We start from the raw sequence: 12,973 nt of genomic DNA, 5'->3' as shown, positions 1-12,973 counted from the left end.
CTTTAAGGTCCCTTCCAACACAAACCAGGCTTATTCTGTGCCCTGCCCCAAGCTGCACTGACCTGCAGACACCCCTCCCCACCGGGAACTGTAGTTTGCTGGTCAGTGGCACCCACCGCAGGCACAGCAGGAACGTGCCCCTCTCACTGCTCTGCCCCAGCACAGGCTCTGCCCCAGCCCTTGCTGCTTCCAGTGCATCGGTTTCCCCATCTGCTCGACAGGTGAGAGCCATGCGAGAGCGGCTGCGGGTGCTCCTGGCTGGCTGCAGCTTTGCTGGGAACCGCACTGGTGGCTCGGGGCTTGCGGGACGTGGTGGGGTGGCTTTTCCCATGTGCCAGCAGCCTGGGAGCCCAGGAGGCCAGGCCACTCTCCGCAGCAGTTCCTCTGGTGAGGGCACTGCCGTGTGTACCCAGCGACCAGCCGGGCCTGTTCAGCCAGTTCCAGAGTATGGGAAATAGCAATGCTGTGGTTTGTGCTCAGTGTGTGAGCCGTTTCCCCTTCCCCCTTTGGGATGGGGATGATGGACCTGCAGCGTCTCACACAGCACCAGCATCATTGCTGCTCCGTGTGGAGTCTTCAGGGACCAGCTTGCTTTAACTTTACACCATGTCTGCAACACCCCATGTCCCCATCGTGTCATGCAGCCTCTCACTGGGTCCTCCATGTCCTTGGGGGTCTCACAGGGAGGGACCAGTCTGCTGCACCAGCCACATCAGGCACGACCTGGTTGGGGAGCATGGAGCAGTCAGGGACAGAAGATGCTACAACATCCTCAGAGGGCTGATGTTTTGCTGCAATGGATGCATAAAATAGAAACTGTGATTCCTGGGCACCTGATCCAAAGTGAGGACCCCTGGAGACTTGCCGGGGGGGTTCCCTGTGCCCCAGAGCTCTGGCCATCCTGGGGTTTCCATCTCTAGTTAGATCCTGCTGGAGGCTGCAGGGATTGTGAGCATCAGCATGACCTCAACTGGGTTGTCCTCAAAATGTCCCACTGCGGGTCAAATTTTGTGGAAGAGAAACAGGGGAAGGGTGTGATGACAATGATCCTGCAGGACCAGCCTGGGGCTGCTCACGTGCTGACTGCAGAGCCCAGGCCTGTGTGCCGCTCCATTTGGCTCCTGATTTTTATGGCAGGGCTTCCAAGTGATGAAAGGCAAATTATTCATCCTGTAATAGCTCACTCCAACTCACACCTAGGACTTTCCCAGCTCCTAGGGAACGTTTTCCCTGACACAGCCGCATTCTCCCTGCATGAGGGCTTTGATGGAAGTGCAGGAAACAGCTTCAAGCCCAGACAGCTTTGCCCCATGATGCCTGTTTCCCAGTGGGATGCTTTGAGCAGAAGGGATGGGGCAGAGAAAGGCTGGGGGTCACCACGTGGCACAGGCAATAACTTGTAGGAGGCCATTGGCAGTGTGTGGGCTCTTAGATGACCCAGGGGGATGGATGTGTCACAGGTTCTGGCTGGGGGAAGCTTCTTGCTTAGTCAGTGTGGTAAAACCTGCTGGCACAGGGCCTGGTGCTCAGGGGATGCTCTGCCAGCTGGAACTTCGTCCCTGGGAAGGGCAGAGATGTAGCACATTTGATCTCATTGGGATTTGCCAAGCAGAAAAGGCTGATTTAACCACAGCATCACCCCTCGCATCTGAACCGTTTTATGAAGCATAAAAACAACTGGTCCTGCTTTCCTTTTTGGCCACACTGCTCCCCAGGCACGCTGGAGCCTCTGCTCCGTGCTGCAGAGAGGTGGAGGAGCAGGAAGAGCAGCCAAGGGTGCTCAGGGCCCCCAGTGCAGCACCCTGGGGATCTCCAGGCTGGGAGAGCATCCTCCCTGACCAGCCAACAGAGATGGTACTTGAGAGCAGTGGCATGTGCACTACCTGTCTTCTGCTCCAGCATCACATCCCACAGGGGCAGGATAAGCCCCATCAGCCCCGTGGGCAGCTGGAGGAGCAGTGCTGTGGGGCTGGCATGGGGCTGGCAGGGCTCCCCCCACCACCACCAGCCAGAAGTGGCCCAGGGTCTCTTTTGTGGCCCTCAGCTCCACAGGGCAGGCACAGGCAGTGGGAGGAAGAGCTCAATACCACAGTGTGGGGAAGGCTTCACTGCAGCTCCGAGCCAGGGTGACCCCAGAACAGTGGCGGGTCCCTCTGCTACAGCCACTACCCAGGGGCTGAGGGCAGGGACTGGCGGGACCCACTCCTCTTCACCAGGGTGCTGATGGCCTCTGGAAGAGGCCACTGTGTGCCCAGAGCCTGAAGGCTGAATGCAGGGTTGTTTCCTGATGTACAGCGTTTGGTTTGCTGTGAGCATCCTGCTTGTCTCATTGCCATGTGGGAAGGGTGGGTGATGCCTCTGCTGTCCCAGGAACACACACCAGACTCAGCATGTTGGAAAGGCCAAGGCACCCCAGATGTCTCAGGCTGCTCTGCATGCTTCTGCAGGGAAGGGGACAGGTCCCCAAGGGACTCCTCAGCCCCCTTCACCCTCAGACCAGATTTAGGCTCCCTTCCCTCCAGGGTGCAGCAGGGTGATGGGAACATGCTCCTGTCTGTCCTGAGTAGGACATGGGTGGGGAGCGGGAGCTGCAGTGGTAAGATTGGCCAGAAACATGCCCCAGGCTCCACAGGTTGTGCTCTCCCAGCTCCCCTTCTTCAGAAGAGTTTCATTTGCTCATATAAATCCCACTGCAGGGCTGTGGGTATGCAGGGCCCTGCGTGTACCCACTGACGGTGGTGCTGTGCTGAATAAGGAACATTACAAGAGAGACACTGAGGTGCTGGAGCGGGGCCAGAGAAGGGCACTGGAGCTGGTGCAGGGCCTGGAGCCCAAGTGTGATGGGGAACGGCTGAGGGACCTGGGGGGCTCAGTCTGGAGAAGGCTCAGGGGGGACCTGATCGCTGCCTACAAGTGCCTGACAGGAGGATGGAGCCAGGAGGGGCTGGGCTCTGCTCCCAAGGAACAAGGGATGGGACAAGAGGAAACGGCCTCAAGCTGCCCCAGGGCAGGTTTAGATGGAGCTGAGGAACAATTCCTGCCCCAGAGGGTGCTCAGGCATTGGAACAGGCTGCCCAGGGCAGGGCTGCAGTCACCGTCCCTGCGAGTGTTCACACAGCGTGGAGACGAGGCCTCAGTGCCATGGGGCAGTGGTGGCCTTGGCAGTGCTGGGGTAAGGGTTGGACTGGATGAGCTTAAAGGCTTTTCCAGCCTGGCTGATTCAGTGGCTCTATGGGCACTCCAGGAAGAGGTTTGGACTCTCTGGTGCTCCCGTCCAGCGCTGGGTGCTCCCACAGCAGCACAGGAGATGAGAGCCGCTGAAGGTGCCTCTTGCCTTGAGCTCATCCTCCCTCCTCCACCCTGGGAACATCTCAAGATTGTAGCCGGGGCTGCTGCAGCCCCGAGTTGCTCAATCCTGGGTCCTTTGTCCTTTGCTTATCAGTCTTACCGAGGAGGAAAAGATAACCAGGCATCTCCAGCGCCCTGCAATCCAGCGTGGTTCTCAGGCTCGTAACTCCTCTTATCCGGCTCGATCTCTCACCGCGGCCAGGTTTCCCATGCACTTTGTACTCCAGGAATGCTCCCAGGTCTCTCTCAGCCTTTACGAGGCGCTTTCTCCAAAACACCTCCGCCTCAGTTGCCCAACGAGGGCTCCTGGCTGAGGCGGATGGAGCGGCTGCGGCTGCGGGAGGGCTCTCCTTGCACAACCGCTGCCAGGCTGCAGTGCGGCTCCTGCTGCGGAGCTGCGGGGCGAGGAGCAGCGCCAGCCGGGACCGGCCCCTGCCCCAGGCCTGGCTCTGAGCCGGGACCGGAGCTGCAGACCCGTCCCGGGGCAGGGCTCTGTGCGGGAGCTCCCGGCGGCCGCGGGGGGCAGCCACCTTTGTGTTTCCAGCACACAAGGGCAGCACTGGACCCCCCTGCCCCTGTGCTGGGCTGCATCCCCAGAGCGTGAGCAGCAGCTCAGGAAGGGGATCCTGCCCCTCTGCTGCGATCTGGGGAGACCCCCCCTGCAGCTCTGGGGCAGCAGCACAAGAGGGACGTGGAGCTGTTGGAGCGAGGCCAGGGGAGACCATGGAGATGCTGTGAGGGCTGGAGCAGCTCTGCTCTGGAGCCAGGCTGAGAGAGCTGGGCTGGGGCAGCCTGGAGAAGAGAAGGCTCCTGAAGGGGAGAGCTGAGAGCAGCTCCAGTGCCTGAAGGGGCTGCAGGAAAGCTGGAGAGGGGCTTGGGACAAGGGCCTGTAGGGACAGGCCAAGGGGAATGGCTTGAACCTGCCCGAGGGGAGACTGAGATGAGCTCTTAGGCAGAAGCTCTTCCCTGTGAGGGTGCTGAGGCGCTGGCACAGGGTGCCCAGAGAAGCTGTGGCTGCCCCATCCCTGGCAGTGTTCAAGGCCAGGTTGGACACAGGGGCTTGGAGCAAGCTGCTCTAGTGGAAGGTGTCCCTGCCCGTGGCAGGGGTTGGAGCTGGAGGAGCTTTAAGGTCCCTTCCAGGCCCAGCCACTCTGGGATTCCATGAAACTGGGGCTGTGTGTTCTAGGAAAGGGGAATGGACTCAGCTCCAGGGGTTTGCCCTGATCCTTCTCTGTTCTGGCTTCCCAGGCCCTGCTGTGCCTCCCATCCTGCAGTGGGGAGTCCCAGTGCTGTCCCAGTAATTCTGACCCAGGACCTCGTGACTGACAGAATGGGCTGTAGGGACTGCAGGTCACCAGTGCCACCATCACAGTGGCCTTTCAGCATGACCCTACACCACTAAGGGCCTCTCTCTCAGCAGGGGGTGCACATCCCCCTGCCCGCTGCAGGCAGCCTGTGCCCTGTCCCACATCCCTCCCACTGGGCTCAGCCCCCCAGCCTGTGAGCAGGACCTTGCTGTGGGGCACGTGGAACTGGAGCTCCTGTCCCATCCCTGCCTTCCCTGTGGCTTTTGGGACACGTCACTTTGCCCACCACAGCCCCCCTGCTCAGGATTCATGTGGGACCATCATCCGAGCCCGCAGATGCTGCCGTGCCCTAGGGGCACACAGCCCTGCTCCCCGGGGTGAAGGTACCACCAGGAGCTATGCAGTGCCCCAGGGCATGAGATGAGGCTTTGCTGTGGGTCTTCCGCACTGCCTGAGCCTGGGGGCTGAAGCAAGGTGGTCCCCCCTGGGCTGCTGGGGCTCCTGCTGCCCTCCACCTTGCAGAGCATGGGGCCAGCCCAGCTCTGGGGTGCGTGGCAGTGGCTTTGGCATGAAGCAGGGCTGCTGCAGAGGTGGGATCCCACTAACAGGGTGGCCCTGTTCAGCCCAGGGAAGAACCTGATGCAGAAACAAGCAGAACTGGGGACTTGCAGCATCTCCTTTCCCCTGGACATGGCAGCACTCACTGAGACGTGTCCATGGGTGGGAACAGCAGCGGTTTGTGCTGTTCCCACGGGTCAGCAGGGGCTGGAGATGTGAGCAGCAGCACATGTCAGGGCAGGAGGAGGTGGCTCTGCGCTGCGCAGGGCTGCAGCTGCAGCACCAGCACCATCCTTGCTGCCCATGGAGCTCCAGGGCACCAACACGTGTAGGGGCTCAGCGCCTGGGTGCTGAGGGGCTGTGGGGCTCAGCCCCCGCTGGAGCCCTGTCACCCCCAGAGTGACCTGGGCAAGAGGGGGAGAGGTGAGTGAGAGGCAAAAGGGCTTTTTATTTCTGGGATGTTTTCTAATGGGATTATTAGTTCCCAAGAGGTGTTTCGAATCGATTTGGTAAGGAATCGCTTTCATTTCTCCTCCGCAGAGATGCGGTGGGAACCCAGCCTTTGGTGTGAGCCATCACACAGCTCTGAAAGCCACGGACCTGAAACCCTCCTGGCACATGGGGAGGATACGCTTGGCTCCCCGGGCCCCACGCACCCCACACATGCCTTTTGCTCCCTCTCCAGCATAGCTCTGCCGTGCAGCCCTGCAGGAGCTCTGCGGGCTCTGCCTATCTCAAAGGGCAGAAAAAACCCTCCTTCAAAAAATCCCTCCTTTTCTGCGGGAAAACCCCTTTCCTCCTGTGGGAGCTGACCTCCTCCTGGTGCAGGTTTCACCCCATGCCCGGCTGGCACCCTGTGCCTGGCGCCCCATGGCCCCTTCACCACGGCGGCGGCAAGGGGAGCGCAGGCAGCTTCAAAAGCCCTGGAAAGAATTTGGTGGGAGGGGGAGAAGGGGTTTTACAAGCTCCCATTCAGAAATGGTCACTTTGAAGTGATGTAGCATTTTCAACCCTTTGAAGAGCCACAATTAGGTGGGGGCTGGTGCAAGTGAAAGGCAAAACTAGTGGGTGACCATCATGGCCTTTCTCTCCCAGGGCTTTTAAGGGATGAACTTTTCCTCCCTGCCTTTTTCTCATGAGCCCAGGGGGTGGGATTGGAGTCTGGGGGGGAGCTGGAGGTTTCATCATCCCCCTTGCAGGGGGGGTCCACACTTGCCTTCACCCCCAGCAGCAGGGCAGCTAATGGAGCATGTCAGAAAGGAGAGCACATGGGGTGTGTGTGCCCTGGCGCTGATGGGGTTTGGGTGCTGCAGGGTGAGGCCAAGGGATTGTTTAGGTATCCATGAAGGGGAAAGGTGCTGCAGTGGTGCTGGCTGCTGGCAGCATCCTTTCCATTCGGGCTGGATCCAGAAGTGCCACCCAAGGTCGATGTCCCTCCCATCAGGGTCCTGGAGGCAGATGCAGAGGTTCCAGTGCTCAAGAGCAGGCACAATGAATAGAAACAGGGGGAAAGGCAAATTTGTGTCCATATGGTAGATACTGAGGAGAAATGTGCTGGCCCAGGCTATGCAGGTTGTCTGTGGTTCCTGTGCTTGAAGGTGCATCCTGCAGCTTGGCCTCCTCAGCATACCCAGGCTGAGGCCACCCCACAACATCGTGCAGCACAGGGCAGAGGGATCTGCCACCTACTGATGGGCTCTGTCCTGGAGGAAACCCTGGGAACAGGGATTCTCCTTCACATCCTTGCTCCAGCCAGCTCAGGGATGTCCTGAGAGCAGCCCCGGTGCTTTATCTCATGCCAAACTGGGTGAAGATGGGAAAATGAAGTCACTGGTTCCTCTCTGAGAATGGATGCTGTGTCCCAAGGAAATGGAGAGGATGTGGGAAAGGCACATCCATGAGAGGGGCCGTGGGATGCCCAGGGCACAGCAATGGTGAGCTCAGTTCTGGGCCAGTGGCTGGGTCTGAGCTTCGGGCTGCTTGTGTTGTGTCAGCAGACCCCAGCCCTGAGGTTGTGAGCTGGTCCAGGGCTGGTCTGCAAAACACCCTGAGAACACGTGCAGTGACAGGCTTGACCCTGCGTGTGGCTGGGTGTCTGCTGGGAATGAGGGGGCACCACCCCCACCAGACTGGGCTCGTTGTCTCCTCTGGGAAGATGTGGAAGGGCCTGGGGGGCTCGGGGGATCCCCCTGAACCAGAGGCCGGTGTGAGCTGAGCCTCCTGCAGCTCTCCTGGACTGTGGCTCTTTTTGCTCATGCAGTGGTGGGTCCAAGCCCTGCCTGGCAGCCATGGGGTCTGTGCTGGGACACAGTGGCCATTCCAGGGCTGTCCTCATCCCACAGTAATCCCTAGCATACCCCAGCTCCTGCTGGCGTTGGGATGCAGGGAAAAGCCACCTGGGAATAGGGGTGTTCCTGTGTCACAGCTGGCTCCCAGCACAGCTTCGTCTGCACCCCCAGAGGGGCAGGCTGGGTGCCCAGAGGTGCTGCTGGAGCGATGCAGGATACCTTTTGTCTTGATGCCTGGGCAGGCTGAGCCCCCCCCTGCCAAAACTGAGTCATCCATGGCAGTGAGCAGAGCCACCCCCGGCTGCAGCTCCTGATGGATGGGAGGCAGCTCAGCCCTTGGCTTCCACTGCCCGGATGTTGGGAAGCCTGCATGAGCTGCCAGGAATGCCACAGGGCTGGTGGCACTCAGTGATGGCAGTGATGCAACCCAGGACAGGGCCCAGGACACGGGACCCCTCACAGGACATGGCCCCAGGTTGCACCACACTGTGCCCCTTGCTGGGTGTCACACACACCCCTAACGCCAGTGTTCTTGGGCAGGTCTGAGAATTGTGGGTGCCAGGTTGGACAGGGCTTGGAGCAAGCTGCTCTAGTGGAAGGTGTCCCTGCCCATGGCAGGGAGTTGAAACTGGATGAGCTTTTAGGTCCCTTCAACCCAAACCAGTCTGGGATTCCACTATTCTATGAGCACTGCAGACAGCTGTTAATGGCTGTGTGTAATGAAAGCAGCAGTAAGGGCTTCCCTTGCTGTTTGCTTGCCCTGTAAGATAGCCCAGGCTGGGGGGGGACACAGCCCACACTGGAGAGAAGCCTCACCTGACCTGCACAGGGAGGTAAATCCTGTACTGCAGAAGCACTGGTGCAGTTACTGGTGCAGACCCGATGCTGCCCAGGCTCAGAACACAACGGAGGAGCTGCTGGGGACAGGAGGCTGCCCGGGTGCCGTGCTCGGGGCAGGCAGTTAGTGGGTGCTGGTGGCCACCTTCTCCCAGACTCCCAGGATGCTCATCACCGGGATGCATCACAGGGCCTGGACTCCCCGCAGGGATGACAGACACCTCACAGTGGTTCGTGTGGCTGAGGACAGACACCGCTCCTCATGCTACTGCCTGATGGTTTATCTGCTGTCCTCTCTTCCCACAGGCTGCCTGGTGAGCTGTGAGGAGAAGCCCCATCGGGGCTGCGGTGCTGCTGTGTCCTCCCATGGCACAGCCCAGCCCTGCTGCTCCACACACCCCGAGCGGCCGGAGGGCCCAGTGCTGGCAGGGGGCACGGTGCTGCAGGTCGCTGCCATCCCCCCGGGGGTGCTGGACAACGCCAAGCTCACTCACTTCTATTGCTGCACCGGCTGCGGGAAGGTGTTCTGGGAAGGCTCCCATTTTGGACGCGTTGTCTCCCAGTTTCGGGATGTTCTTGTCACCAGCAGGGACAAGCAGACCATCTATGAGCTGAGTTGAGGGAGGACACAGGGGCTCCACAGGGCGATGGACACAGATTTGGGGCCCTGGGTTTGGGGTGCGGGGCTGGAAGGGAAGGGCTCTTGTTTCAGGGTCTGCAGTGGAGGGGACTGTCCCACTTGCACTGATGGTTTGGGACAGCCGAAAGTAAGTGACCTCCATGAGATCAAACCAGAATTGGCTGGAGGACGGAGCCTTTGCTTTAGCTCTGCCTCCTTCCAGGCTGGACATGGCAAGAGGGTGGCAGAGCTCTCCCAAACACCACCCAGGCAGTGCCAACCGCATGGCACCCATCAAGCCCCAGCATCCTTGCCCAGGGGCTCATGCTGGGGTGCTGGGAGCTGTGTTCCTAACAGCAGCAAAGGGCAGAGAGCACCTCCAGTGCCAGCTCACTCCCCGGCCTGTGGGACTTGTCTTATACCACAACTCATCCCCAGCATCCACAGTGACCCTGGTCCAGCTCTCCTGGAAGCTCTCCTGGCATTCACAGCATCACAGAATCAACCAGGTTGGAAAAGCCCTTTAAGCTCACCCAGTCCAACCCTTACCCCAGCACTGCCAAGGCCACCACTGCCCCATGGCACTGAGGCCTCGTCTCCACGGGGTGTGAACACTTGCAGGGATGGTGACTGCAGCCCTGCCCTGGGCAGCCTGTTCCAATGCCTGAGCACCCTCTGGGGCAGGAATTGTTCCTCAGCTCCATCTAAACCTGCCCTGGTGCAGCTTGAGGCCGTTTCCTCTTGTCCCATCCCTTGTTCCTTGGGAGCAGAGCCCAGCCCCTCCTGGCTCCATCCTCCTGTCAGGCAGTTGTAAGCAGTGATCAGGTCCCCCCTGAGCCTTCTCCATCCTCGGAGGCAATGGGTGGGCACAGGGGTTGATGTCCCGAGGGGCTGAGCACTGCTGGGACATTTACCCATAGGCAGCCCGAGGCTCGCGTCCCCTCTCCCCGAGCTCCTGGCTACACAGTGCCTTCCCCCAGGGACATCTCACCCCTCCCAGCTCAGCCCATGGGCAAAAAATCACTTTTTCCACTTTAAACATCCCTATTTCCATAGCTCCTGCCCAGCGTTTACTACAAGTGACCTTATAAGGTGGCCATCCCCATACTGCACCCCAGCGGTCCCTGTTGACCCTGGTGACACTTCCTATGGTCAGTGTGTGCTGTTTTGTCCTGATTTCCATCAGAAGATGGCAGAGGACCCCTGTGCCCACCCTGTGCCTGTTTAAGGGCAGGGATGCTGAGCTTCTCCCCTTCCCATCAGGACACGATGGCTTGTGGGTCTGGTGCTGGCCAGAAGCAACTACAAGGATCTGTGTTTCCAGGGGGGGCTGGAGGGTTATTTTCCCTCCTTCCCTGCCGTTGGCTTGGTAGAGCTTGGAATGAAAGCCTCCTCCATGGCTGAGCATCACCATCAAAGCAGTATCTGTGGGACCAGGGTCATGCACCAGTGAGACCCCCTGCTCCGGCTGTACTGCAGGGCACTGACTATTTTGACACCGGCTGCTGTAGATGTGCCCTAAACCCACTTTTTCACCATCACCTCCGTCCCCATGTCTCTTGGTTGGGTATCACCCTTAGTGGCATCATTTTTCCACATTTTGTTACTCCTCAGTTGTAGACATGGAGGAACTGGTTTATGTCCTGCCTTTCCAGCTGCGCACTCTCTAGGCATTAATTTCTTAATTCCCTCTGTCTAAGGGAATTTCCTCTTCACTTTTACCTCCGAGTTATGTTTCTGGTGCAACAGTTTGGGGCCCAGCAGCGACAGCAGAGGATAAAGTGTGTTCTGCTGCACTGGCATTGTTACAAGGCTTCCCATCAAGTGTCCAGGCTGGGTGGTGGGAGACCTGCAGAAAGGGGCACGTGGGATCCCTGCTGAGGGACCCTCAGCACCCCCCTGGGGCACCCACTGCCCCATGGCCACAGGGTGCTGGGTTTGCCACCCTCAGCCTTGTGCTGTCCTCTGCCTCGGGGGTTTTCCCACTGTCCCTGTGTGTCCAGGTGACCCGTTCAATGCCTGGAAGCAGCGTGCCCTTACAGTCACTCCCCTCTGGTGCCAGTGCCCTCGATGCTCAGCTCCTCCAGTGCATCCTGCCACCTCCTCTATGAATGCTTATGTGCCTTATCACGTCCTTGTGGGCAACCAGACCCTCGCGTCCCTGGAGCAGCACGTGCGGACCCTGACGAGTGTCCCATGAGCAGAAGGAGGACAAGGTCCTGCTTTGCCACAGCCCCTCTACCCTCAGCAGCCCAAACCCCCGGCTCCACACGGACTCGCGCGTGTGTCAGCATCCTGCCGCGCCAGGGCTTGCCTTGGGAAGCAGGGATGCTGCCGGCCCCTGCAGTGAGCGGTGCTTCAGCGAGGAGCCTTTCCGGACCCCGCCTGGGGGAAGCGCCTGAGCGACCCCAACATGATTCACCCGGGAGGTCAGAGCTGCAGCCCTGCGTGTCCCCAGCACCCCCGGGGCACTGCCAGCCTCTGTTCACTGGGGTCTGGGAGCTGTGGTTTCTCTTCACTGCCAGTGCTTCCAGTGCGGAGGGGAACTGGCAGGGGAACAGTGGGGCTCACTAACCCTGTCCCTTGCCCTGGGGACTCCTGGCCACACAGCTGTGGGGAAGAGCCCATTCCTGTGATCCCTGGGGGTGGCAGGATCCCTCCTGGCCACCTCCAGCACTTTATCTCCCTGCCATCCCTGTCAGTCTGTGGGAAGCTCTTGTGCTCACTGCCTGGGCTGCTGGCACTTGTGCTGGGCAGGCTCGCCACACTGGAACCTGCTGTAGGGGGACATAAGCTGAGGACAGACATAAGCAGGTCGTGTTCCATGTGGGCATGGAACAAAACAGTTCCCAAAGGGTCTCATCCAGCTCCTGGGGCCGGGAACAGCAGCTGAGACCCAGCACAGCACCTCTCCCTTTCTGCTGCCTGCAGGCAGGATCTGTGCAGCAGGATCATCTCCAGTCACAGACACACAACATCAAGCTCCACATAGGACTCGCCTTGAGGAGCATCCAGGAAGTAATAAATTGCTCAGTTTTGAATGGTGGATACAGATCAAAGGGAGCCAAACCAGGTTTTTAATCAACCTTCAACAGTGTTCCCCTACCCAGCTACTTAACAAAATACATATTAAAAATCCCACTGTTTGTGCCATACAAATGTTTAACATTTCTTAGGGCAGCATCGAGCCCTCCGTGGGTTTATGGAGCCATTTGATCATGTGGCAGTAGTGTCACAGGGGTGGGTGGGCTGCCCATGCCAAGAGCCCTTTGATCCCCTTAGGTCCCCACGTCACTTCCCCTGCACACAGCTCCTGCCCCTGTATTGCAGGATGCGATCACAGGGGGACCCTGTGATGACACAGCACCAGGAAGCGTTTATTATCCCGCCAGCCTGAATGAGACCTCAATGAGCACCCTGAGGAATCACACGCTGCATCGGATGTGAGGCAGGTTCCTCTCCTCGCCTTGTGTACACCTCACATATCCTCAGAGCTTGATGGGGACAAGGTGTTTGGCACTCAGGCCAGCTTTAGTTTACAAATGAATATATCAACATTGTTCCTCATCAGGCAGGAATGTGCTTCCCTCCTTTCTCCCCCACCTTATCCCCATCCTCTTCCGAGCAAACTTCCTTCCTCCTGTAATCTGGAGCGGAAACCTCATCGCTTATTTGACCGGCTCGGAGGAATCAGCTCGGTTTTCCCTGACGTGACTTTGTGCCTTGAACCAGGGCTGGCCGGTGCTGCAGGCAGCTGCCGGAGCAGGGAGGAGCAGGAGGGCGAGGGCTGTCCCGCTGCCCATCCTGGATGCGGAGCTGCGCTTACAGCCGGATGCTCCGATCGCGCTCCCAGTTGCTCAGCTGCCGGGTTCAAACAAGCTGGTGTGTTCCTGGGCACGGGCCCAGCGCTGCCAAGCCTGAGGCTGGCTGCGAGCTCAGGCCCTTTGCTGCCCCACACAGAAGAGCCGCAGCTCCCACGGGCAGGGGGTCGCTCCTGCTGGCCCCTCGCCGGGGGT

The 12,973-nt window shown here is 59.5% G+C and overlaps 1 protein-coding gene across 1 annotated transcript in view; it reads left to right on the top strand.

Moving 5' to 3' along the window:
* EXD3 (exonuclease 3'-5' domain containing 3) overlaps positions 1 to 9,894 on the top strand; it is a 288,632-nt gene extending 278,738 nt beyond the window's left edge. Inside the window, 1 exon segment of the mRNA XM_061479599.1 lies at positions 8,645 to 9,894. Within this exon segment, the coding sequence (XP_061335583.1) occupies positions 8,645 to 8,958 (314 nt within the window). The 3' untranslated portion in view covers positions 8,959 to 9,894.
* The last annotated feature ends 3,079 nt before the right edge of the window (positions 9,895 to 12,973 follow it).

This window comes from Pezoporus flaviventris, unplaced genomic scaffold (assembly GCF_033815535.1).
Source record: "Pezoporus flaviventris isolate CSIRO_AGI_PZ_B2104156 unplaced genomic scaffold, CSIRO_AGI_Pfla_v1 ptg000154l, whole genome shotgun sequence".
Classification (NCBI taxonomy): Eukaryota; Metazoa; Chordata; class Aves; order Psittaciformes; family Psittacidae; genus Pezoporus; species Pezoporus flaviventris.
Note: the sequence above shows the minus strand (reverse complement) of the source record. Positions and strands in the feature narration are given on the sequence as shown.